Source organism: Echiichthys vipera (genome assembly GCF_963691815.1).
Source record: "Echiichthys vipera genome assembly, chromosome: 1".
Lineage (NCBI taxonomy): Eukaryota > Metazoa > Chordata > Actinopteri > Perciformes > Trachinidae > Echiichthys > Echiichthys vipera.
The window spans coordinates 33,783,756-33,811,562 of record NC_139826.1 but is presented as its reverse complement, the minus strand read 5'-3'; the positions used below and the strand labels follow the sequence as shown (position 1 = coordinate 33,811,562).

Below are 27,807 nucleotides of genomic sequence, written 5' to 3'. Positions count from 1 at the left end.
CAAAGGTAACAAAACCTAGCTGAAAATAGCAGGCGCTCCTCTGAAAAGGCCCAGCTGGGAGTGCTTGATAGCACTCTGGAGGGACAGCTGAGAGACGCTGATTGAGTCTGGTTGCTATGATACCAAATATCAACGGAAGTAAACATGTCAGCCCTTTGCGCTGGATGAGGGCAAGGCTGAAGCACATGGGGAGAGAGGATGGACCCGCTGCATCTGGGCAACCAGAAAAAAGCGCGAAACGTGAAGCAATCAGCGCAGCATAGACATTCAACGTCCTGTCATGCTGCTAGCATTTGTAGCAGGGCGTAAATATGTGATGCATAAGAAAACATTGCTTTGGAAACACGGCCTACGGGTGTTTTCACACCTGCTGCTTGTTAAGTTTGGTTGAATCGAACCCTGGAGCGTTCACCCCCTTGGTGCGGTTCTTTTTGGCAAGTTTGAACACAGCAATCACAGTCTGATGAGGACCTTTTAAAAACTAACCATGGCACGCTTTGGTACGGTTTGTTTGTGGTGATAACGTGATCTGAACTCGATCAGACCTACTACTCGGCAAGTGTAAGCTAAAACTCTGTGATACAGCAGAGTTTGCAAACTGTAGGAGATTGCGTGGAGGAAGTAACTTCCTGGAGACTCTGCAGCTCAATGAAGAGATATAACCATGGTGAAACCTCATCTTTTCATTTTGACACTTTTTTTGTATGTATTAAACAAATGAGATCTGTTTAATTAGTGAACTTTAGAGGTGCTGATAGACAGATTTTGTTGCACAGCTAGTTGTTTCCCCCTGTTTCCAGTCTTTATAATAAGCTAAACTGAGATAATCATCTACTGGCTGCAGCTTTATATTCAGCAGACATATATGTCATAATTATTACAGCCTCTAGAGGCCTCAGTCACTTGAAAGCAATTTTCCAGGAAGCCCGTCTCCAAGTTCTGTATTCACAAGGCAGATAAAGTAAAAAAAATCAACAACCACACAGAAACCATCCATTTGTATAGAACACAATGTTATTAATCTTTGCCCTGTACAATTTAACTAGACATTAGCTTCAAGCAGAATCCTGATACTGTAAGAGATCATTACTCGCGTCCATTAGCAGTGGCACTCACTGGACTGAAAATCTTGTTATGAGAATAAACAGTCAGTAAGAGATTCTTGAGCATGTACCGGCATGTATCAGAGTATCAAAGTGACGAGTGTGCGCCACACGTCTTAATTGGGTTCTCAGACATATGGGGGGAAAAATGATGTATAATTAAAACTAGTGATCTCTGGCTGCTGATTTATCAGTCAGCCACATGGGAGCCTAATCAGTGGGACAGATGGTAAACTACCTAATGCTGTTTTTCTTATTTGTTTTAACCCTTTACTTCCGTGAATCATTTAGAAGGATATTAATCATTTTAAATACTAATACATTGGGTTTTTTTTTTACTTAAACTGGACTGCCTACACTTACTCAAGTACTGCACTTAAGAACCATTTTGAGGTACTTTATTTAATTTATGCTACGTTATACTAATACTCCACTACACTCAGAGGATAATTCTGCTCTTTTAACTTTGTCATTTAACAGCAAAAGTTTCTCTGATTTTATATTTAATATTATTTTTTCAATTTATTCAATAGAAAAACATGATGAATTAATTAGAGAGGATGCATCGACGTAGATTAAAGAAGAAGAAGAAGAATTATTACTTTATTAGTCCCGCAAGGGGAAATAAAACATTTTTTTCACTCTGTTATTATTCAGGTTACACACACACAGGCCCGAAATACACACATGCACAAACAGGACCTATATACATGCAATTAATGGAGAGATGTCAGAGGGAGGGGGCTGCCAGTGGATCGTTGCCCCGAGCAGTTGGGGGTTCGGTGCCTTGCTCAACAGCATCTCTGCAGTGCCCAGGAGATGAACTGGCACCTCTCCAGCCACCAGTCCACACTCCATCCATGGTCCACACAGGGACTCGAAGCGGCGACCCTACGGTTCCCAGCCGAGTCAACTATGGACTGAGCTACTGCGCCCAAAATGCCTCTGAAAGGTGTTTTCGTCTCTGTTGTTGATTAGACCTACTGAGGTTGGAGTTGCTGTACTTTTACTTGAGAACTTATTCAAGAATGATAAAGTTGTAAACTAACAGGAGAGCTCCTGAGGTCTTGTTGCACATGAATACATGCGTGTGATAAATGTGTGAAAAGATAATAATTTGTATTGTGTACTTGAGATAAAAGCAAAGACAATAAAAATCTTCCAGGACCTTGAAGGCTCCACTGTTTAACACTCTGAAGGGGTTGTTTTGCAAAATGAGCACTTGAGTCCTTTCGAGCTTTAATTAATTGACTCAAGTAGAATATAATAATCAATAACGATAAATAGAACAATATAGCTTGTTTATGGTAATTCAATAAATGAATAGAATATATGAAATAACCACGTCGTACACATAAATACTTGACGAATGAAGAGTAAGTAAAAGTATTTTATCATTTTATTAAGAGCTTAGTGTCAAATGAAAATAACATGCAAGGATCAGGGTGTAAAGAGTGGCCCAAATGATTTAAATAATAATGAGACACTTTTATATCATTATATATCATCACAATAAAGATCTTCCCTCTTCTATTGCTTTCTTCCATATCATCCAGCACATACTGGGGAAAGTTGTAATTGTCAATTTAAACAATGTAATTGTGTATCACAAAATCTCAATGGGCGACATGGTGTAGTGGTGGTTAGCACTGTCGCCTCATAACAAGAGGGTTCCTGGTTTGAATCCCGGCTGGGGCCCTTCTGTGTGGAGTTTGCATGTTCTCCCCGTGTCTGCGTGGGTTTTCTCCGGGTTCTCCGTTTTCCTCCCACAGTCCAAAGACATGCAGGTGTTAGGTTAATTAATGACTCTAAATTGCCCAATGTCAGCTGGGATCGGCTCCAGCCCCCCCCCCCCCCCCCCGCGACCCCGACAGGGACAAGCGGTTGAAGATGAATGAATGAATGATACACACAATTCCATTGAAAGGCGATTAATCCTCATATTGAATTACAGCCCATTCCTGTGGTATTTTTACATTTATATTTCATAGACGGTTTATTGTTGGTGTTGCTGGGCATTAACACCTAATAATATGTCATCATATTGCACCTCCTCTTGGCTGTTTTCGGACTAGCCCGTGTCGGGAGACTTTGGCCAATCACAGGTCATTCAAGAGAGAGAGAGAGCGTTCCTATTGGCTCAGGTCAGAGAGGGGAGAGCTGCAGGAAGAAGTCTCACTCTACTTCAAATTCTGATGCTTTTATTTATTTATTTTTACCGACTTTAGCTTTAAGGAGAGGATCTGACTTCCTCTTCCACCACTAGTTTTAGTCTTTTTGTATTACTCTGTTTCAAGGATGGAAGTCTAAATTAATACATTACAAATTCATCTTATTTAATGTAAAGCTAAAACATTATCTGATTGACAGAAAATAGAAAAATATAATGTAAAGCTGTTTCAAGCTGATGGAGCAGAACGTATGCTTTTCATTGTGAACTGTGTTTGTTATAATTGGCTTTCTTGATGTAGAAAAGTCAGGAAATGAAAACGGTTTCTTTTGTCACAAACTGGACCCAAGGAGACAAAATACAGAAATGATCATAAAGTGTTGATATTACACCAAAGAAGGACATATTTCATGATTAGTATGTTACATTGGCAAGGTATGAAGTAATGTATACTCATTTTGTTTGTCATAAGTCGTTCATAACCAATATAGTCAGTTTGTTACCCTACATCGATGTTAATTATGTTGGAGGTCAGTGAGACCCCAGAGAGGTTTAACTTCCTGTTCGACCTCCTATGAACAAATTGCCATGGAAGTCCATTAAAAGAAATCAATATGAACTCATTTGGGGTTTGAGAGGTGAAGTGATGCGTAGAAAGTAAATCACAAATATTTAATCACGTTTAACAGACACTTTCTGTTGCAGACCCCAGGAACATGTCTGTCATCAGTTCGACATCATGTTTTTAAGCAAATCTCATCAGATCAGAATCAATCTGTGTAATCGACCCAGGGAGTCTGACATCTCCAGACCAAGGTGTTGACAAAAATGCCTCTGGACGCAATGGGATAGAACGAAACACACGACGTAGCGCTGAGCAAGACAAACATGTACACAGACTACCGTGTGCAGAGATCATCTGTGATGGTGTAGTTTCAATATGTCTGAGTGTCGTCGCTTTTTGCCACCCGAATTTGAAGATAAAAGGTGTTCTGACTTACGAATCTACAAGCTCATGTTTGATTTTAGATGCATTTGCGAGTTGGTTCGGCGATGTCAGGCTTAGCGATCGTGGCTACAACAGAAAGTTCCACATCAGCTGCAGCCATCTGGGTCGTAGGAGACACACAAGTCTCTTGGGTGACTGTGGCTCAGGAGGTAGAGCAGGTCGTCCACTAAATGGAAGCGGGCAATGGGTTGTACTTGGGCAGGACACTGAACCACAAATTCCTCCCGAAGGCTGTGCCATCCATGTGTGAATGTGCGTCTGAATGATTAGATAAGAAACTGTGGCACCTGGCATGACAGCCAGGTCGGAAGGTCCATTTACCATTTGTACTCTCTCTGTTTTATATTCTTGAATTGTTCACTGCACCCTGTCATATTAGATGGTTGGGGTGTTCAGCGGAACTTGAGTAATGATAGTGGTTATATCTGATCGCATTCACCTGTTCTTCTTTTTTGGCACCACTCACGCACACCAGTTTATGATTACCGGGTACATGTTGTACAGCATCACTCCCTCTTGTGTGATATTGCTTACATATCTTTAAGGTTGTGGCTGTCGCTTCAACAACAACGACATAAAAATATCTTTCAAAAGGAAAATGAAAACCTTTTCTTTCATCATGAATCGACACTAAACCAAGTCAAGGTCAAGTTTTCAGTGACCGTTTTTCCCTCATTAAGACTTCCTGTGGTCTGTTACTTCAAAGTGTCTGTAGGGAATGTACAGAAAGTACCACTGGGAATACTGTAAGGAAGTAAGCAGTATCTGATGAAACCGCTCAACATTTAGCTTTGTCATCACAGCCCCTGCTCATATTATAGAAATTGAGAAAACAAGGCCACTGGTGGAATTCATGTCTTAGGCAATGGCAGCACACAGCCTTTTAGATAAACATACCCTGTATCTCCTTGGAAAGATGCATATTTCATGAGGATATTCAGGTTTGGGCTCTATGTTTATCTTGTCAACAGTTAACAAAGCTGTCTTAGAGGCTGCTGCGCCCTGCGGTGTCATTTCACATCCCATTGTGCTCCTACGCCATGCCTGCCGAAAAGACTCAGACTTGTCTCAATAAAAGTCAACCGAGGGTTTAATAAAAATGGATGTCCTTCATATTTCTTTAAAAGATGGGGGAATGGCCTTTGATCAGTACAAGACGCCACCGAGGATTTCATTGTTGCGGCCACAAAAGAAGACAGGACAGGGGTGCCTCTTGGAAATATTCAGGCGGATCTCTGCTTTGTCGAGAGATTGATTGGATGAGTGTTCGAAGCAATTTCTCTATCTTGCCAGAGTGTATTATTATGTCGAAGGCTGAGTCCTACTGCCTTTTCCAGACCAGACAAGAGTGCGTGGGAACGATGAGGCTGATGATACCTTGGAAAGACACTCTTGAATACTAAGTCATCAGTATGTGGCAGCAAGGTCGAGCTGAATGCTTTGGCTCCATTCCCTCATGGGGTGTGAAGAGACAGATGGCACAAACATGATAAATGTGACAACAATATTGAACAGCTTCCAATATAATCGAACCTGTTAGGAGGTGACAATGAAGTTTCTCTTTTTGTGAGATTCATTCAAAACTGTTCCCTGGGCTTATTTTTTCAACTAGCTAATAGGACCAATATGTCAGTAATAAATACAGGGGGGATAAAATAAAAATTGGTCCTTTCGTTGCATCAATCATTAAATACTTATTGGTACTAAGATGAAGGTGCAGTGGGAAAAACAGGATTACGACGAACACAAGAGCAACAAATGGACAATGGAAATAAATGAATGCCCACGGAGTACAGGACCGGGATATTCTGCAGAATTATGTTAGAACCTATTTCAGGTACAATAAACCACCATAACTATAATTAAGGGGCAACAAAAGGGGCTTTAGGAAAGTTTCTCAAAACTTCGATCGATATTGAAGAATGTACAAATGGGTGACAGACGTGGGCTGTATTGAAAAGTCTTCATACGTAATATAATAATAATTTTCAAGATTCAAGATTCAAGAAGTTTTATTCATCCCGAGGGAAATTATTGTGCAACAGTTTCAATACAAAGGTGGGAAAGATCAGAGTGACAATAAGCATAAAAACATAATCAAATCAAAATAAAGCTAACGTAAAATAAATCAAACAGTAACTAAGTGTGACAGAGTGCAACAGACACTGTGGTTAAACGTAGGTTTATACAATATACAACAATACGCAGCGTGCAGTTTAGAAGCAGATTGAAATAAAATAAGTACAAACTAAATAAGTGATAAGGAGCGATAAGTGATAACCGTGGTGAAAGTGTAGCAGCATTTCTTACAGAACTAAGTTACAATACAACTAAATAAAGTGATGCAGTGATGATATAAAGTGACAAAGTGACATTTTCTCAGGATACAGTGTCTCCACTGTTTCTTACCTGACCGGGGGGAGATAAATTATACAGTTAAATGTTAAATGTTATCTCAACCGCCAGTATATAAAGTTGAACTGTGTAATAATTCAAGTAATAATAATTAATAATTAATAATTCAAGTTTAGCCTTTTATTTATTCAAAAATAGAGTAGCTGAAAACAAAATAAATGTTTGCCATAAATGTGTAAATTGCCTCTTGTGCTATTGTGAAACTAGTTATTGTATTAATATTGTAAAGATTCTATTAGATTTTCACCTTTTTGATTTCTCAAATTCTTTGTTTTGCATATTTAATTATAGAAACGAGTCCTCGTACTTCTATAAAACGGTTGGACGCACAACGTCGCCAAGTTGCCATTTACATCCAACATCTCCAGACTTACATAACATAGGTAGTAAACACTTTGACGTGATTATATACAATTATTAAGTGACTAAGACTCACATACATCTTCAACCTGGCAGCACAGATCTAAACAATCACCACAGTTCCCAAATCAGTGTCGCCAATTCAGCATCTGACCAAATGTCCCCCCTTCTGTTCATGAAATGCATTTTGTGAGATCACAGTGACCTTGAACTTTTGCCCTTCAAAATCTGATTAGTTTATCCGTCATCCGCAGTCCAAGTGCCACGTTTGAAGAAAATCCCTCCATTTGTTCCTGAGATATTGCGTTTAGGAGAATGGCACGTACGACATGAAAACACAATGCCTCGTAAAGCGTTTGATGCTGCAGAACAGATGCAGAAGTTTCATTATTACTCCCTTCATTCTTCTTGCTCATCAAAAACATTATCTAACGGCCTACGTAACCCACAATGCGACTCGACCGCCATCAGTTCTATCTGCGATTCGGGTGTGTTCTGCGAGTAGCCCTGAGCTGCTCAAGCAGAGCTGAGGAGCCGTGCTGCAGACGTCTGGTGAGCTAACCTCTTACCTAACTCCTCACCTCCAGATTTTATTTTCAAACTAAGTCAGCCCGAAGTGGCACAAACTTGAGCGACATCGCTTAAGGACTTTAATCAGACAGCTCCCTTGAGATCCATAAATTACTTTATACAACGGATTTCCCACGCGGAACTCCCCAAGACCTGTAAATAGACTTTGATGTGTAAAATTGCTGGTGTTCCCCTTTTTAATGGTAAAATGATGTGACATTAGAGGAGGGAACATATGAATTACCCTGGGGATATTTGCGTGATGTCCTCCGTGGTCAAGCTCTCATGGAAAGATTAATTCAGTAGTCAATCAGGGGAATCAACTGAAATATCACACTCAAATTAACATTAAGGTTTTTAATTCCATGTATTTCAAGCTCATTTTCCATGAAGAAGCACGTTTGGGTCATTAAAGCATCATCAAGGTGCTTTATGTGCAGCCTGCCTGGGCTGTTAACAGGACATTTTTTTTCCTTAGCCCCTCACCACCTGCTGTTTCCGCACCTGTTCCTGCAACCTCCACATTGGTCCCCTGCTCTCTCCCTCATCCCTCAGTCATCCTCACCGACTGCCCCCACCACCACCACCACCACCACCTCCTCCTCCGTCAGCTCTACTGGCTCTGCACCACTCCACCTGCATTCAGCACAGGTCCCAAGGTGCACAGCCATCCTCCGGCATGTACATCCGTGCTGTTCGAACTCTCTGCTGCACCATGCTGCGGTCGTTTTTTCCATGCTGCTACGACCGAACTTCGATTACACAAACAAGGGCAGGAAAGACAATCCCACCCTCCATCCTCCTCCCCCACCCCCCTCTATTTTCTCCATCTGTCTTTCTCTCCTTCTCTAACTCTCTGGGGTAGTTAGTTCTCTCTCGCTTCTCTCCATCTCTCAATGCCCACTTCTTTCCCCCCCCCAACCACCATCTGCTCCTCTCATTGTTCAGCCTCATTTTGCTTCTATTTGGCTTCACCTTAATACAGATACTCCCCCCCCAACCTCTCTCCTTCCACACCCAAATCATCTCCCTTTCTCTCTTTCTCTCTCTGTGTCCCTCGCTCTCCCTCTGCCCAGCAGCATCCTTATTCTAAGCAGCGCTGCAGCAAAACTCACCCGCCCTCCTTCGTTTCCCCTGTCGATAAGGAGATGGAATTTTTATCATTGTTAATAAAAGCCTCTATTTTTATAGCCTGCTGAAAGAGCAGGGCCTCATCTTTGCACCCTCACACTGCTGTTAATGCGTGAGGGTGTGAGTAATGTTTATGTGTGTGTTGTGCAGAGGAGTCATGGGAGAAAATGCAAATGTATGCGTGTTTCTGCGTGAATTGAGATTTGAAAGGGCAAGCGAAGGAGAGCAGGCGTGGATAGAGTCAGGGGAGTTGCTTTTCACAAGTTATATCTAAGATGTTGAATTGTATCAAGTGGAATTTTTGAAATTGTTTGACAGCTCGACGTCGTGAAGCCGAGATAAAAACCAACATAGGCACCTGAAGTCTCGCATTTCCAACTACACAAAGACTCAGTGACTTGTAAAGGAAGGTGAGAAATAAAAGAATCACTGTGTCGTTGTAAAGGTTAGCGAGAGTTTGCAGCAGAAACAAAAGGGAACAATATGATATTGAAATTTTAATAAATTGCATGTCAAGGCAATGTGTTAGGCCATTTTGAGCACTTCAAGGTCTAAAACGAATCCTTTAATATACTTATTCTGAAAGGCTTTTATGTATCCCAATTGCAATGCTTCATACTCTTAAAAGCAGCCATGCTGGTACTCTGCAGCTGATTTTAGCAGGACCCCCAAAAAAACTCAGTAAATGCGTGAAAATGGAAATGTATCACCTTCTCTCTACAATCTGACAGGGATTTTGAAGGAGTATGACAGTGGTAAGCAGGTGTTCTGTGTAATTACAATGTGAACTTTGTTGGCGTGATCTCATTAAACTGATACATGCTCTTGACAGAGTTGAGAAATACTTAATAAAGACATGCTGACAGAAGAAACATATGGTGGTACATGTGTGATTAGCCTTGACATACCACATTATAGTTGCCATGGACTCTAATTAAATAATGAGGAGGTTGTTTGTTTGAGAGTGCAGTTGGAAGGAGGTTTTCCGATTTGCGTCGGTGCCAAACTTGCTTTGTGTGAGGAACGACTTGGTGCGCTGTTTACTGACAACACTGACTCATTGCTAGACTTCACACCACCTCTCTGACACTTTGTTCTGCTCTATTTTCTACTGTAAAGGTGATGTTTATCTTTCAAAATAGTATTGGTTTGGTGTCTTTAAGTGGATTCCGAGCTTTGTGTGGAATTATTGATTGTTCCTACGCTGACGATGTGTATTTAAGTGGGGATTTTACTCATACAGGTGAGTTTACTTGACACTGGGAGTACAACTCATATATAATAGCGTATATTTCAGTGGCTCCTGGCAATGTTTTGTCAAGTCTGAGAGAAGAGCCCTGGCAATGTCATCAATGGTTATTTTAAGCTTAGAGATCTGAAGTACTTGTGTTTGAAGGAAGCCCTTGGATGTGTGGAGCTTCCAAGATGAAAGCTTTATGTGAGACATTGGGAAGCTTGGCTTCTGCAGCTTCAACTCCATCTTCTAAATTACGTTTTTGTACCACTAATTTGTTTTTCTAAATACATTTTGGGAGAGACGTAAACACTTAAAGCTAAAACCAGCCGTTTTCTGTATGCAATACATTAATAAAATATTGATTGAGGGATCAGAGATTGAGAAAAATGCAATTTTATTGATAAAATATATCTCGCAATGCATCATGGGAGTTTCCGGTTAGGGTTGCAAAGAGATGGAAGTTGATTTCTTGAGCATGTTTTCAAATGCCCTGTGTTAGACTGGCGTCCTGTCCAGGGTGTACCCCGCCTCGTGCCCGATATCAGCTGGGATCGGCTCCAGCCCCCCGCAACCCTGACAGGGACAAGCGGTTGAAGATGAATGAATGAATGTTTTCATGTACAGGCTTTTTAATGGATCCACCCCTGAGTGTATTCGACCTCCATTCACGAGAAATGTCACAGTTATCGCAAATATGAGAAAGAAAGGTTACATTTATTAAAAATGACTCATCCATGATACAAATTGAATTACTAATTTCAAAGTTAATGTGCAGTGAATATAAATCATTTAAATTGTATTTTTAAATATAGAAAAAAATGTACTCTTCCTATTAAGTACATTAATTGCATGAATAAAATGTGTAAATTTTAAAATGTTTACTTAAAATATTCTCGTTCCCTCTGAATTTTAATTTCATACACCAAGAAGTCAGTTTTTACAGTGTACAATGGAGATCAAGAGAGTCCAGATCTAAACCCCATAGAGAATCTCTGGAAAATCCTCTGCAACAAAGTAAAGTCTTAGAAACCCACTACAGTCACTGAACTGTGATCAAACCAGAGCAGTGTGAGAAACTAGTGATGTCCTGTGGACGCGGATGTGCTGGAGTCATTCAAAGCTGTGGCCTCTACACTTCCTAATTCATTTTGAATCCTATAGCCCAAAGAAAACATTAAATTGTCTCTTCTGACACAACAGTTACTGTTCTCTAACTTTGCTCACTTCTTTTTTTCACAAAATTAAGGTTTTTGTTGAAGTGCCTTGATTATTTAAAAAAAAAAACATGCTAGGGCAGCAGTGGTATAGCCACTACTATCAAATTCTGAACAATAAAAAACAACATTTCAGAATAAATAAATAAATAAGTTTTAATAATTTGTTCTCAAATTTTGATCTCCAGTGTAGTGAAAATTGTAGTTAAGTATTTTTCATAGAAAGCTACATTCATAAAGTCAATACCACAAGCTTTCCCTAACCAAACATAACCCAACATGGTAATCGTACTTTAGTAGCAACAAGCAGGAAATGGGAAATAAAAAGTGTTGTGTGACGTGTGAAACTTGCAGATATGTTCAAAGACTGAAGGAGTAGAGAAAAAACACATAATATTCACATTTGAGGAGTTGAATTTGCAGAATACGAACACATTTTTTTCTAACGAATAGCTGGGAACAATTATCAATAAGTGGTGATTCATTTAGTAGTTGACGACCTATCGTTGCAGCTCTATACTCTGGGTAATAAAATCAATCAAGTGAAATTATTGTGCACAGTCGGGCTCTGATCAAACTCTAAGCACCTTACTTTCAAATATGCCCGATGCCAGGTGCCATGATTTTATGGGGAATGTGAATAAAAAGACATTTACAATTTTCCCTTTCATTGAATGGTGCAAAGGTAAAAAAGCTCATCCTGCAATTCAATATTTTGCTTATTGTACCTTTTTGATACAACTTCAATAAAGTACTTGATCGGGTGGATACAGAATATGTATATGGCCCTGCCAAACTGTGGGCTGTGAAGCGACTTACAGGGAAATCGAAGGGAAAAGTAATTTTATTCTTTTTAAGCCTTCCTTTGCCTTTTTCTTCTTTCATTCTTCTCGAGCCTATCTCTGCCAATACTTATGCATTTTAAATGTTTTTATGTAAAGCACATTGTGTTGTCTTCATGCGTGAAATATAATATATTAAAGTTTGACTAGACTTACCCAATCTTACACTGAATAAGCCCTACAAGCATAAATATTTCATAACAGTACAGAGGGCACGTAACAGCTTCTCCACAGGGGTTAGAGAGACCAGAGAGAGGGTTAGAGAGGGGGGAGAGAGAGAGAGAGGGAGAGAGAGAGAATGGAAACATCACAGCCAGGAAATTCTGTCTCTCCTCCAACTGACATTACTTATATTCTTGTTCAAGCATAAGTGACTTGTTACTGAAGATTTGTAGCCACCACCTCTGTCCCCTTCCTCAAAATGTCTCATTGTGAATAGAGCACTTTAGAAATAACCTCATATTAAAAGCCAAACAATAAAACGGGGCTTCTTTGTGATTGTTTATTGTTCCTCAAACACGAGAATATCCCAGGGTATCTTTGGAAGTTTTCCCAGAATGCCCTGAGAGCCATGACTCTGTATGAATGTGCACCGCAGACCAAGAAGGATGCGCTCGGCTCTGATCAGTGTCACTGGGCTGTTTATGCATTCCACTTGGGACCCCACTGCACCCTAAACTAAAGCTCCTTTCATGACACCACGCTGTCAATTAGGTATATTGAGCTGCCTTTTTCCTCCCTACATCAGCTGAGTTGGTGGGGTGTTAAGAGCTCACTGCTTCCATCTGGTCTCCGTCTGTAATAAGACACACAAATATAGGTCTAATAACAGCCCACTGCTGTATACTTCACACACACACACACATGTATATATATATAAAACCTCTCCATATGCAAATCTAAGCTGCATCCTCGTCTTACACAACATCAGCCACACAGTCTCAATTTCCCGGACGACTGAAACCCCCTATACTTTTCGTGACAGCCTCAAGCGGTTGCACATGGCCAGCTGAGTATAACAAAGCCGTGGGATTATACTGATGGGAAGCCACTTGTCTCTGAGTAAGTCTCACTTAAATGGAGTATTCAAATCAATGTATTGGCTGACACACATGTAACACGGCTGCCATGTGATATCTTAATCCTTTTCACAGTGACCGAAAAAAAGACAAACGACCCACCCTAACAGTAGAAAAAAAGTAGCTGTCTTTACACTTTGCTGCCCATCCTTTTCACACATCCAGCCATCAAGTGCCCTTTAAAGGATGAATATTTTCAAATTTTCATGACTGTCTGTCAACTGTGATCACTTAATACATATTTGGTTTAACACACTGGCAGAGACCCTTTGAGGTAGCCTACAGCAAGTATTTTCTCAGACAGTGCCTGGTGCATTGGCTTTTCTCTTCATGCTTTTTCTGTAAATGCACTGTTACAATTTATTACATGGTTTTGTTGAATACTCGATTCTGATTGGTCGATTACAGCGTTCAACGGTCTGTTATCTCTATGGATTCTGATCACAGTCTCCGGAGGACCTGGTATATAGAAGTGTAAATATAAATTATATACATTGAGCACATCCTTCACAAAGTACTTCCACCGAGTCCCCGGGCTAATCTAGAAAAGTGTTGGAGAGAAGTGCGAGCTCTTCTGCAGCAGTGAAGCCGGCAATAAGTCCTCTCTCAGATGGACGATTAAGAGAATAAACATGAACCTGTTTACTGTTATGACGCACATTATGTGAAGAGTGCTAGTATTATGGTTCTGCACAATAGTTGTAAACGTTAATGTAAGGCTGTTTACTGTTGGAGCTGTAGCTCAAGGTTGGTGAAATAAGCTTATTTACTTTCTTGCTGAGAGCTAGATGAGGAAAGTCTTTCAACTCTGTCAGTCCAGTAAATAGAAATCTACAGCCAGCAGCCTGTTAGCTGAGCATAACGGCTGGAGACTGTGGGAAACAGCTAGCCTCGCTCTGTCCAAAGATAACAAAATCTGACATCCAGTACCTTTCTGAGCTCGCATGTTCATGTTGTTTGTTTGTTCTGCATTTCTAAATTGCCATTTTGCTTCTTTTCACAGCCGGACGTGTTCAAGTCAACTGATTTTGTGTTTGTTTTATTTGATTTGGCCCTAACCAACCAGTAGTTAGTGATATATCCGTCCAGCCATTGTCAGCTGCAATAGTGGTTGCTTGAAGCAAACACAAATGTTTGTTTAAGAGTTCTGTGCATGAATTAAAGGAATAGCTCACCTCTTTATGCTCTCTATGGTCCAAAAACAGGGAAGCAGAGTACCCAAAACATGAAAGCATATCAGCGCAAACAGACTTCCACGGAGGCAGAAAGAAATATGACAAACAAATCTTATAAAACGTCTAAAACTCTTCTGTAAATTCCTGTCCATGTGTATTGTACCAGTCGTGGGCTCATGGAAATACAAACAACTATCTTTGCTAAACTATTGCTAAACAAAAGATTTCCCTTCAAAGAATTTGTGTGAAAATCATGAAATTCTTGTATTTTATTGGAGCATGTACATCGCACTCGTTATTAGAAAGAAAACTTTCTAGACCACAGAGAGCCAAGGGAAGTGAGTACTAAATACAATTTATATTGATTTTGGGTGAGCTATTCCTTTAACATCAACTTGCACACGTGTCATTCAGAGCAAGACTCTGGGAAGTGCACTGGACTTTGAAGCCAATTTGACATAGTGGCAAAGCGGTGGAATTACAACTTCGGTGTCGGTCACGGCATGCCATGCGGCCCAAAAAGACTTCTTCCCATTGACTCACATTGGGAAAGAGGCATCTGTGATAAAGTGGAGCCACACAATTCAATCCCATTCAAGTTAGCCTGAGCGCTAAACCAGAATTAGCGACTGACGGAAGTCTCTAGTGAACATCTTTCATAGAAACAAACGGGGCTCCACCTCAAACGCTTTATAAATCCTAGATCCGAAACTTCTGCTTTGTTTTGGTCGCTCTTGAAGCTGCAGATCGAGTTGACTCAGTCAAATTTCAAATGTTTACAACTCTGACGCCCCTCCCACACTACCACAAGCTCCCCCGCTCCCTCCCATCGAGTGCTCGTTAGTACGTGTGCACCACAATCCTGTGATCGCGCCCTTCTCTTCTCTTACTGATAAATGGCATGGGGTACATGCTACACGGAGATAGGATATCTCTCTCTCTAGATTTAGCGTATGCCTAGTTTGAGGCTTGTGCATGTAATATTGTAACATGCGCGAGGGGCTGGGGGGGTGCACGGACTGTGACTGACAGTCAGCTCTCACAGCTCTGCACTGAGTGGAAAGGATGATCTGGGGCGCGGTTGATTTTTGCAAAACAAACAGACTCTAGGTGCATTTTTCTTCTACAACCGGATGATTCATGTTGTTCTGTCAGAGCATAGTGTCAGTTTCAGTGAATATAATAAAAACAAATCTTGCCGACTTCAGCTTTATTTCTGCCGCCTAAGCCCAACGTTTCTCTAACTGGCATTAACAGCCTTTAAGTAGCGCGCCAGACCTTTCCTAATCCCTGAACGAACCAAAGATTTGTGTGACGATTCAGACGTTACCAGGCTGCAAGTCCAAAATCCAAACTACCTAACCATCCTTAGCAACAAAATGTATTTTCTGCTTTTATGTTGGGATGTGTCTCTGACGTATAAACATTAGTTTATTTGCCAGTTTGAAAAAGCGACGATGACGGAGGCACAGGGGTTTTATAATTATAAAATCAGGACAATGTTCAGGAAATGCAGTAAAAAAAAAAAAGCTTTTTAAAAGGGCAATTAAAAATGGAACTGTGACGTGAAGAGAAGTTGGCAGCCCACAGAGGAAGTCATGTGCTCAGTAGCATCAACACTATCTGCAGCTTTGTTGAACCCTGGAAAAACGAGTTGGCAAACATTTCAAGTTATATAGGAGCGTCCGGGGGAAACAGGCAGGAGAAAAACAACACAAGGGAGAGCTGCCAAAACAGGCCTGAGATCAGCTTTGTGTCAGGTTTATTTACTGACTAGAATCGTTTTACCTTCTGCTATCAAGGGGCTCCTTGATGCTCCCAGAGGCCTTGATGTTAATATTCTAAACTAAATCATAGAATGAAAACCTGCATATCTAAGTATAGCCTGGCTTCATTAAAAGATAAAAACAAAAGCAATTTTATCTGAAATTCTATTAACTTATTTCACTGCTGTTATTCAATTTATAACGGGAAGGCACCACGTGGGCCCAAATCATGTCTCCATACATTTAAGTAATTCATTTGAAGAATGCGTTTTTTCATAACCTCATATCCTTTCATAAAATGAAACTCTTCAAATAGATATCACTGGTGAGAACAAATGAGGCCATGACTTCGCGCTGTCAAATTTATGTGACATGTTACATTTTAAAACCATGGAAACACGAAGGGAATTGGATTTTGAAGAGCTGAAGAATGCTTCAAGTAGGTCAGTGTTATGGAAATGCCAAAATCTGGTGTCTTTAAAAGCTGAAAGCTGGAATCAAAGGGGTTTGAGTATTTAACTGGCAGCGACGATGAAGTCAGAGCAGCCTCACTGAGGCGCCACCTAAGCCTCTTCCTGAGCCAATAGAAACCCTGGAGATATTTTAAAGGACATTTTACAACAACAAAAAAATCAGTCAGGGAATAACCTTAGGGAAGTATTTTATTGTGAATATTTTTAGAATGTATTTATTTAACACTAATTACATATTCCCAGGATGTTCTCATTCCCAGTGCGTCAAATACCGCTGTTGACAAGGCCCTCAGATACAAGGGTGCCTTATGCGTCAGTGCCAAAAAGCTCTTTCAAATGTAAACTTGTCCGTCATGGTATTAGTCGCTCCTAGAGACAGCTCCGGGGTTAAGAGTGCAAAACTCTGTGTAAGGAGGTTCGAGTGGTGGATGGGTCAAACACTGGACTTTAATCCAGGAGACCGCAGTTCGCGTCTTGGGAACGGTATTAAAAATACAGACTTAAATATTCTTCAACCACTTTGAAGACACTGTAGAGATTAGGGGGGACTGTTGGTTTTGGTTTTGTTGCCTAAACCTAACCACAGTAGCTTTTGTTTCAATTCACAACTGGCGATAGACCGATACATCGGCTGGCCGATATTACTTGCTGATTTGCGGTATCGATCCATGCGGGCTGCTGCGTTTGCCGATAGTTTTTTTTCCGGCACTATTTACAGAAAGGCGTCCAAAGGCAGCTCCGTGCTGCTGGAGATGCCTTTTTAAGTTCAATAATTGTTCCTTTTTTATCATCATTGTGTAATTTTTATGATCTAAATTGAGGGAGCAAAAGTAGTATCAGCTCCAAATATCGGCTAAGGAAAATCGGCAGTCCATATCGGTCATTGGCTATGCCTGATGAAAAAAAATCGGTATTGGACCTTGTGTTCCCCTTGTTTAAAGCAGGGACTGTAGTGGAGAGTCATGGGTTTGACAGGACACTGACGCCAAAGGATACTAACAAGACGGCCGTACGTGACGAGTTGGGATGAGGACGGGTGAATATCCCAGTTCCTACTGCACCAACATGACAGATCTGCCAGACCGGATCAAACTGCTGATGGTGTTAAGACACAAAAACATATGCCATCACCTCTTTACATAATGATGACATATAGGAAGTAAAGACATCCCCAGTGTCCCTGCTTATTTTCCCATTAACCGACGTGTCCCAGTCGAACGTGGGTGTGACATTGTTGCCAGTGAGCTTTGTGCACAAACATGCCAAAGTCAGCAAAAGCAAGCTGCAGGCCCATTATGTGGACAGCTCATGCTGTGCACATCCCCCCGGTCCTCCTGCGAATCGATGGACTGTGTGACGGCAGGGGCCGGGTAGGGCGGGACTGACAGATCTCAAATCAGTGGAAAGACAATTTCTATTGATCTGGCTAAATCGTTGGAGACAGAAGCAACCCATTCACAACCCTGACAATCTATGGATCCTCCGTTGGGCTCTGACCTACATTACGATGACAAGTAAACACAACTTCAGAGAACACGTCTTCAGTCTCTTCCTTCTGCCTGCTCTCTTCCCATTTCTGTCTGTCCCAGGCTCACCCACAGCTGCTGTCGCGCCCTCGCGGTGTGGAAAAGCCACATTTGTGCTAACAAGATTAATTAAAAAGTGGCTGTAAATGAGAGTCTTATTTTTAGTATTTTGTAGCTGAGGGGCGCTTTTCGCAGCTCTGTGGTGGTTTCCGCTGAAGACGATTAGTGTTGTGCATCGTCGCATATTTTTGAGTTGCCCACTGTTGCGATTTTATGGTGGTATCATTGCTGCTACATTTAGGGGGATGATACGAATTTGTCCTGCAGCACAAACCTCTTTTTTCATTTTTAAAGAATTTTCTTTTTTCAGTAACACCTTTTTTTTCTGCTGTGATACCCAGCCCTGCTCTCACCCACACGGATGTTGATATACGAGGTTAGAGTGCTGACCTCATTTACAGTAATGGGAATGAAAGACTGTATCTTCGAGTGAGTGAAGAGTCATTGGATTCCACTTTGAGTCTATTAACACCTATAGTGTGTGACATATGGAATGTGAGTACACACACACACACATCCGTGCACAAATGCAGACCTTGTGATTTCTTTTCATTCAAAGCTTTAAAAAAGACTTGTTTCCATGACAATTTGCAAATTGATGCACCTTCAAATGACATGAAAGCATGAAATGGGAGAGACTAATAGTTTTATTCCACGTGTTTGTTTTGAGAGATCAATTGAATGAAAATAGAAAATTCTTGTTAAAGGATAGATTTCGAAATTAAAATTTGCAGCACAATACCACTGCAGTTTATCTGTTCCTGTTTTTAACTTGGAGCTACTGCATAATAAGGAGATGATTTGTGTTTTCTCCGCATTTCTTTTATTCTATCACCAGAAGCATTGTCTGTCAACGCTGCGAGAGAACCCTTCATGTAAACAGAGGTGATAAGTTACTGCAGCAGAAAACATAACTTAGATGTTTGGGGACATAAAAGCAGAGTGAGACTAGATTTAATTCAATCTTCTCCTTTAAGGGGTTACATATATATACATAAGACATTCAGAACTTAAATGTGGCAACAAACAACTGTTTGCTTTAAAATGATATAGTGGAGTAATCTCTCTCTCTCTCTCTCTCCGGCTGCACATGCCATACATTCAGGTACATTTCAAGGAGACGGCCCTGAAATCTGATTGGCCGCTCCAGTAACACACCAACTGGAGCACGAACAATCTTGACCGACATAACTGACTCAAAGAGGCTGCAGCAGGCTGTGATTCAAAGCCAAAGAGAATAAGTGTTATCATATAAAACTATACGTTATATGGAATCCATTGGTGGTATCTTTTCATGGCGGCTTATCTGGAAGGGGACAAATTAATGTACATACGTGTTATTTTGGCCAGTTCTAATACAAATTATTTCAGTATTTCTGCAAACTGGGGTCCAAAAAGAGTCTTGGATTGCATACAGTGGGTGTGCCTGGAAAGCTGAGACTCTTGTGGAGTCTCAGTTGTATTCATTTGTGTTAGTTCCCATAGTAGCCATTTCATTGTAGTGAGAGCATTTTTTAAAGCTTTTCCTCACTGTAAAAAATAAGTTGTTTTGACCTCTAGAATAATCACAGCCTCGTGGAACTTTACAACCACAAACTAGAGACCTAGAGCATTCGGAAAATGTACGGCTTTTGACAATAAGCGCTGTTTCTGAGCAGTTTCCAGGAAAGAATTGCGCCATCTAAAGTTTTTTTGCTACCAAATCAGGGTTTGATTTAATAGTAATCCCTAGTCCCCCAATAAAAGAACTTAGATATGTGTAGTAGAGGACAGAAATTGGTAAATGAATGTTATCAATGTAAACTGCAGTAGTAATGAATAGGATAGATATGGATAATAAACAGGAATTAATTATTTAACTACAAAAGCATCAGATAGAAATGTAGCTTTGAGAAGTCATATAAGAAGGTCAGGTTAAGGAAAGGTTTTCATTTATAGTCATTGTTGTCCTCCAGCAGGAAATCACTAAGCTCGCTCCAGTAGATACTGTCGTCTACCGCTTGTTCCAATCTTCCGGCTCCTTCAGTCACTGCAGCTAAGCAGCTCTGACCTCAATCATAGCAACCATTCTCACTTACCCATCACAGTTTGACTTCTTGACCCCTTGCTGTTGCCTCGAGAGCAAATTAGTCAGTGACACCAGCATGACCCGACAGTTTGTCCCAGAACATCCTGACACTTCTGGCTGCTGTGTCATGAGCCCCTTTATTGACTGAAAGCACAACTTCAGCCACTTTTTCAACTTAACTCTACTTTCCTTCAATTTTAACCAAAAGCTGTGTTGTTCACTTCACTCTACAGAAACATAAAGTTTCTAGATATTTGCTAAATGGTCTCTCATTGTTGAGAGAAGCACCTACTTTCAACCAGCAGGGGTTATAAAAAAGGCTGGTTTTTGCTTTGGTTTCATGGAACATGAACACTGGCATCCTGGGAGAAAGTCCTGTGTTAGTTTGACTCATCCACTCCGACAACCTCCCTATGCAAAATCCGGGGCACTGACTGTATACTACATCACCTGACCTCCTCCTTTCCTGCCATAATAACTTTGGCCACTTCAGGTTGAAGCCATACAACAAACAGAGACATTGAGTCATTATGTTCTGCTTGCACAAATGACCTAAATTTCTTTGGGGGGGTGAAAAGGGCCTCCAAGAAATGCAAACCATATCGCATGGTGGATGGAAAATTTTAAGACCTGACCTGGAAACCAGACGAATCTGACAAACTCATGTTTCATTCTGACAAATAGGTCTGGCCCCTCTCCCATTCAGGCGGAATTCCAGCAGCCTGTGATCGTGCGAACAAATAACAACCGTTTATCTCATGTGGGGCAGGTTTTAGACGATGACCAACAGCGTCACTATCCAGTCTGCAGGTCCGCTCAGTGCAGTTTTTTCAGGCTTCAAAACTCAGATATTCTGTTTCAGTGTTGCCTATTTCTCACATAAAATAGTAGAAATAGGTTGGTTGTAGGTTGTAGGTTGGTTGTAAGGTCTATCTGGTTGGTTGTATCTAGTAACATTTTGCTCTGCATCCTTGATAACTCCCATTGGAAAATTAAAAAAAATGACCTGAGAGGGCCGACACTAAGGCTTACATGAAATTAATATACAATAATATACAGTAAGAGCCTTCAAAGTGACTGAACAACAAGTATTCACTTTTTCTTTTTGGTTTGGTGTATTGTCATTTCTTATAGCATACTTTATGTGAAAGTAGAAAAAATATAAGTACAACTGTTTCCCAACTCTTTCGAAGTCACAATCCTAAAAAAACAGCTCAGATAATTATCACAGTGCATAGTACAGAAGTTACTGTTTACAAAACTCAACGTGATATCACAATTATTATTTGTTTTAAGAATTTTATTGTGCTTTTAAGCACTGAATAACGTAGTGTCCTTTTACATGAGACCTCTCTTCAGAGACTGTGAGAGCTTATTAACAGTGGAGCTTGTGGAGGTGGAAATCTCACTCAAATATTCTACATGAGCTGGAGCCTGCCCTCCCCTTTTTTCACACAGGATGTAAACTGTCATTTGCTGTGCAACTCTGAAATTTGAAGTCAAAATCAAACATCTTTGGATTCTGTCTGGCTCGAAAGCCATCATCCAATCCACAGAGGATTCAAAACCTATGAAGTCACCCCTTTTAAAGTCTAAGTTTTGAATAAGACGTGCAAAAAAAACAGATATGGACGAAGCATTCAAGAGATATAACAGCTCGTAAATTGCTGTTGAAATGGCGGCGATATTGAGGTCTGACATTTGCCATCAGCTGCTTCTTTATGACTCAGATGTGTTATTTTCAAAGACAGGCTTTATATTAGAGGAGCTCCTCGGTTCTTACCTGGAGGATCGTAACACAATTGGTTTCTCATGAGAAGCTTGGTGTATGTGTGTGGCCGTTATTCATCCCAAGCAGCAACCCACACATACACACACACACACACACACACATACATGCAGTGAGTGTGCTAATAACACGGACTACGACCCCTCTTTGACAGCACTTTATAACTGAGGGAAGATGTACAGGTGAGGGGGTCAATCATTCCTCGAGGGAGACTACATTGCATCTTGGTAGCTAGATTGCAAGGCCTCATCTGATTCCATGACCAATAAGAACAGAAGTATGACAAATCCAAGTAATTCCAGCAAAGGTAACCACAGGGGCCAGCATCCCTTCAAAACTCTGTGACAAGTTGCAACGGATTGAGCAAAAGGGAGTCTGTGGCACAAAAAAAAAAAAGCATCGATCTTTTATGTATGAAGCTCAGCTGTGGAACACGACAGGCTTCACAGTGGAAATGAAAGTGATCTGTTGTGGGGTTATCGTGTGGGACTGACAAAGATAGACAGACACCGAGGCTCAAACGTCCCCCCGGCAAACAGATATGATCAGCCAGCGAGAACAGATTGACAGCAGATGCCTTGATGGGCTGAGGAGCTCTGTTGTGTGGTGAGGAGGGTGAAGCAGAGGTAGATGAAGAATTACAGCATGGCAACGGTAACACTGTAATTAACTAGTGAATACACAATGCAAGCTCCAAATATGCCAAAGCTTAACACAGCAAACAATGTGGTGCACACCCACACTTAAAAAGTACTGTATAGGGAACAGAAAAAGCTTGACTCACCCACACAGTGGGCTTTGTACACATGATCTAAATGCATGATCTGTCTCTTTCTCCCTCACCCCCCTCCTCACTCCTCTCACATCACTATGGTTGCACTGACACACACAACATAGCTCCCTCTGAACAAGATAAGAAAGATTTTAGAACAGAGAGACAAAAAAAAGCAAGAGTGAAGACGATAAAAGGTCACTTTCTGCTAAGCAAACGTCCCCCAAAACTCTCACACACAATGTTAAGATAAAGGACTCACCCAGAAAAGGAGGTTGAAGAAGACCATTCCATATCGCAGGGCCATCATGCAACCTTCAGCCATCCTGCAGCGCCGCAGTTCTAGGAGGAATATGAAGGAGAGGTCCAGGTAAAACACCACATACTTCTTCCCCTGGGCGTAGCGCCCCTTGGACGTCTGCGGCCCCTTTGTTGTGTGGAAGCCGAATGCGAACGGCGGTCGCTTATATTCAAACTCCCCGCTGAATCGGTGAAACCCAGAAGTGAACGGTGGCGTGTCCGGTTTGCTGTCCAGAGATGGACTGCGCCTGTACGGAGTCTCGTCTGTGCTTGAGCGTCTCATAATGGGAGCTGAATGAGCCTTTGAGAGTCTCTAAAAGTCACTCTGTGTACTTCAGGTCAGTCCACAACGAGGGACCAGAAGTTATTCCATCGGTCGCTGAGAGATGGATTTGGGTAATTTGTTCGACCTGTCCCCACTTTACCTCAAAATAGTTACAAATCCTGGGACAGCTGATTTAATTTTACCCTCCGTGTGATCACACTTGATCTGACTTAATCTGCTGAAGATAATGTGCCTCCATTCACTCTCTTTTAATCCTATAGTGTCACTATATTCAGCAAAGGACTTTGTATAATCCTACTGCAACACCTGTGTAATTCTGTGTATTTAGGACATAATCCCAATACAGACGCACACATCTGCCCACCCCTGTCCCCCCCTCTGTAATCACTCAAACACAGGTGTCATGCTCTGAGAGATAAACTGGTTTGCAGTTTCATCTCGTAGCGGTTCAATCAAGTGATCGACTGGAGGGCTTCGACTCAACCTCTCCAGCTGCTTTGGGCTGTCAGAATTATCCAGAAACGTCCTACCTGGTCTCATGAGAAATTCCTGAGCAGGTGCTCTCGGCTCGGAGGTAACGGCACCTCTGATTCAACCAATCAACTTCTTTCACTCAGTAACATCCACTGAGAATGAAAGGCTACTCTCGGGTCTAAGTCGTGGCTGAGTGTTCGGCATGTGGTTGTGGCTTTCGATGTGCTTTTGCTGACATGCAAAAAAAAAAAAGATTAGAGGGAGGGATGGTGTTATGAATGTGGGAAAACGGTTGGAAATAAGCATGAAAGGATGAAAAATGCATGTGCGCTGACAATTATTTGGCTTCTTGATTCAGTATTAGGATTAGTTTTCCCTTCGCTTCTTTTGCATCTGCCCCAACTTGTCCTTTTTGTCTCTGAAAAGTGTCTAGGGGTTACTCTGCCTCTCCTCCACAGCCTGTTCTTCACACATCTAGCAATTCACCCTCTTCAACTCCTTCCTATTCTCTCCCTGCACCTCACGCTGAGCCCCTCTGTGCGCTCCCCCTTCAGTGCTGACGGCGGTTAATTAATTTCCAGACTCTCATCAGTGAGGCAAAGTGTGCGGTGTCCCCTCTTCTCTTCTCTCCTTCCTCCGCTACAGCATTTCTCTTCCTCTTCTCTAGGTGGGCAAGGAGATCAAGGTGTCCGCCGGGGTCATGGCCAAGCAGCGAGAGAAGAATGAGCAAGAAGGAGAGACAGGCAGGGAGAAGAGAAGACAGTTTCCTCAGAGAAGCAAAAGAAAGACTGCAGTGTTTGAGCGGTAGTCCAGCCTCGCTGCCTGAAGCTCCCTCTCTCTTTCTCTTCACAAGCTCCTGTTCTCTTTCTCTCTCTCTGTTCCCCCCCTCCCCTTTTCTTTCTTCCCTTCTCTCACAAGCTCCGATGCGCTCCCCTTTGCACGCACAATTTCAAACACCCCATCCCTCCTCACTGACTGTCCCCAAAACCTGGCAGCGAAAAAAGGCAGGAGCAGTCATTCATATTCTGGCCACACCCTACAAGGGAGCACAACCAATCAGTGTTTCGCAGCCCCATCCTCCCTCGTGTGCACGCCAAGCATGCCCTACCATCAGCAAGATAACACTCAAACATGCACGCACACACATAATGTGCACACACAGGCACACACAAAACCTGGTGTGTTGTTAACATACCAGTGCTCAGAAGCCTGCTGCACTTGCGCTAGTGCTTTCTCCTCCTCTTCTCTTTGCCTGATACTCATTCCACATTCAAAGGTTGTTCTTGTGCACAACCCAGGCTGCTCTCTGCACGCTTGGCTTCAGTCGTGTTCCTCTCTCCCTCTGGACCTGGACTTGGGTCATTCTGCATCTATGTTGCCACACTTGCCTCAGATTTTACCACTAAAAACAACTCACCTAAAGTGTGTCCGTTCCGAACATACTGGGAAGTGCACACAGCTGCTGACATTCACATAATAGCTGCATGCTCTCCAACACCCTGGTGGCCATCTGGGTCAGTGGCTTTATGAGTCCACATAGACCTTTCATAGCTGCATAGTACTGACTTTGTTCATGGCTGCATCAACTATTTAATGGATTTCTGTTTCTTGCGTGTATTTTTGTCAGACTGCGGAGGAGGCGGCCTAATAGCGTGAATGTGACTAACTGACTTACTGACTTACTGACTGACTGACGGATGAAAAGATCATGCTCGACTGTTGGGCTAATGGTGTTTTCTTCCTAGATGTTACGAACATGAGACTAAATCAGAGGGATGAGAAAGATTTGGGGCTTAAAAAAGTATCAACAGCATGTACAAAAATGGCATGGGTGGGTTGCACGCAGGTCAACACGCAAAAAAACAACTACCCACCCTATTTTTCGATCCTTTAATTTAGCCTTTTAGTCAACACTAGGGCAGCATTTTCATTATTGATTAATCTGCTGATTATTTTCTCAATTCATTGATTAGTTGTTTGCTCTCTAAAATGTCAGAAAATGGTGAAAAATATGGATCAGTGTTTGATGGTGTCCTTAAATGTGTAGTTTTGATGATAATTTGAAAAATAGTTGGTGAGTGATGTAATAGTTAACTAATTAATGAACTAATCCTTGCAGCTCTAGTTAACGCCCCTATATACTAGCAAAAGCATGGTTCTTATTAGCTAGTTTTCCATCCAAATGTTGCACAAATTTAACCCAAATTGACTAATTAATGGGCTACACGAGGGTGTGGTGGTTAGCACTGTCGCCTCACAGCAAGAAGGTCCCTGGTTCTAATCCCGGCTGGGGCCTTTCTGTGTGGAGTTTGCATGTTCTCCCCGTGTCTGCGTGGGTTTTCTCCGGGTACTCCGGTTTCCTCCCACAATCCAAAGACATGCAGGTGTTGGATTAATTGATGACTCTAAAATTGCCCGTAGGTGTGAATGGTTGTCTGTGTCTGTTCGTCTCTATGTGCCCTGCGATAGACTGGAGTCCTGTCCAGGGTGTACCCCGCCTCACGCCCGATGTCAGCTGGGATCGGCTCCAGCGCCCCGCGACCCCGACAGGGACAAGCGGTTGAAGATGAATGAATGAATGCTAATTAATTTGTGTTTCTATCCACTATCGTGCAGACTTTCTTTATCAGTTGATGGTGCTAGTTCTCCAGTCAGGTACCCTTTAACTATTACAGAAGAAGATGATGCAATAAGATGATGTCATCCAAAGAGCGCTTGTCAAAAAAAATAGTCGTCATATATTTGTCTGTTTCATGTAATCACTCAGAACGGATCTGATGTTTTCGTCTTCCACGTCTTCAGTCACTAAGTCTGTTTTATATGCAAAATGCTGTTTTCTCTACATACTCATGTAAACAGAAATGTTTTTCCCTACACTGGGCATGCTCATCCATTATCTTATTGAAACACACTTTACATATATGACAAATTTATACAGCACAGGGTTGATTTTATGTCAATTAGGCTGTCAGCACAATCTGCCGTCACTTCCGTAACATGTTCAGACTGTCATGAATCATGCAGCAGGGAGCTCATTTTATGCCTGTAAGTGGATTGTCATTAACATACTCTGACTCAACGAAGCAAAACACTTTACTGCTACTCATTCATGTAATCCCATAACCTCACACATCCACTGCCACACACAACACATCTCTACCTCACATCCAAACACGCACACAAACGAGCACACACAGCAAACGTGCAGTTGCACCTCGCGGGTGGCGGCAGCTTTGATGTCCTCAGCATATACAAATACACAGAAGGAGAAAAAAAAGGGGGTTTTGGCTGCAGCAGGGGAGCATGATGCACAACATGAGGAAATTCATCTGTGTTATCACTGAAGGTCTATACATGGGGGCACATTTTACTTACAAGTACTTTATTAATCACTGTGTTGTGAAAATAGGATGTACATGGTCTGACGTGCCCAGTCAGATACACAAAGTGCTCTGTGCCGCACTCAGGTCTCCATGCAGTCATAAAGAGGTACGAGCCTGGCTTGCTTTCTGTTGTTTAAAGCTGCAATATGAGTCTCTGATGAATATCTCCACTAAATGACAAAACAGGCTGCAAGGATAACTGCAGTGTGCACAGAGCAGCAATCTGAGCATATGAAATGGTTTCCTACAAGGCTAGCAAATTATTTAGAGCTGTTTGCCTTTTTCTTTCTTATGCAACCACAATCATTTCTGTTCACGTGTTTAACATGATGCTATTTGGGGAAACATAGCATTTTCCGACTTTATATGGCTGTTTCGAGGCATACTTCATAGCCTTCATTATCCGGAGGCTTTAAATCACGGTCGCAGCGTCACATTTCAATGAAGTGAGTGAGTCGTCCTCCAAAAGATCAGCGGTTTGATCCCCGGCTCCTCTGCATGTCGAAGTGTCGACACTGAGCCCCAACTTGATGCCCGACTTGCGCATGGGTGTGTGGTAGCCTCTGCCATCTGTGTGAATGTCTGTGTGAATAGATGAATGTGAC

The 27,807-nt window shown here is 41.8% G+C and overlaps 1 protein-coding gene across 2 annotated transcripts in view; it reads right to left on the bottom strand.

Annotated features, from left to right (window-relative positions):
- Positions 1 to 27,807, bottom strand: part of tspan4a (tetraspanin 4a) — a gene marked incomplete at its 5' end in the record, with an annotated part of 155,192 nt that overhangs the window by 95,720 nt on the left and 31,665 nt on the right. The window contains one exon of one of the 2 annotated variants that reach the window (XM_083916516.1): positions 23,022 to 23,101. In XM_083916516.1, coding sequence (XP_083772642.1) covers positions 23,022 to 23,084 — 63 coding nt within the window. Of the gene's footprint in view, positions 1 to 23,021; positions 23,343 to 27,807 lie in introns of those variants that run through there. The other variant, XM_083916515.1, reaches the window with a different exon arrangement.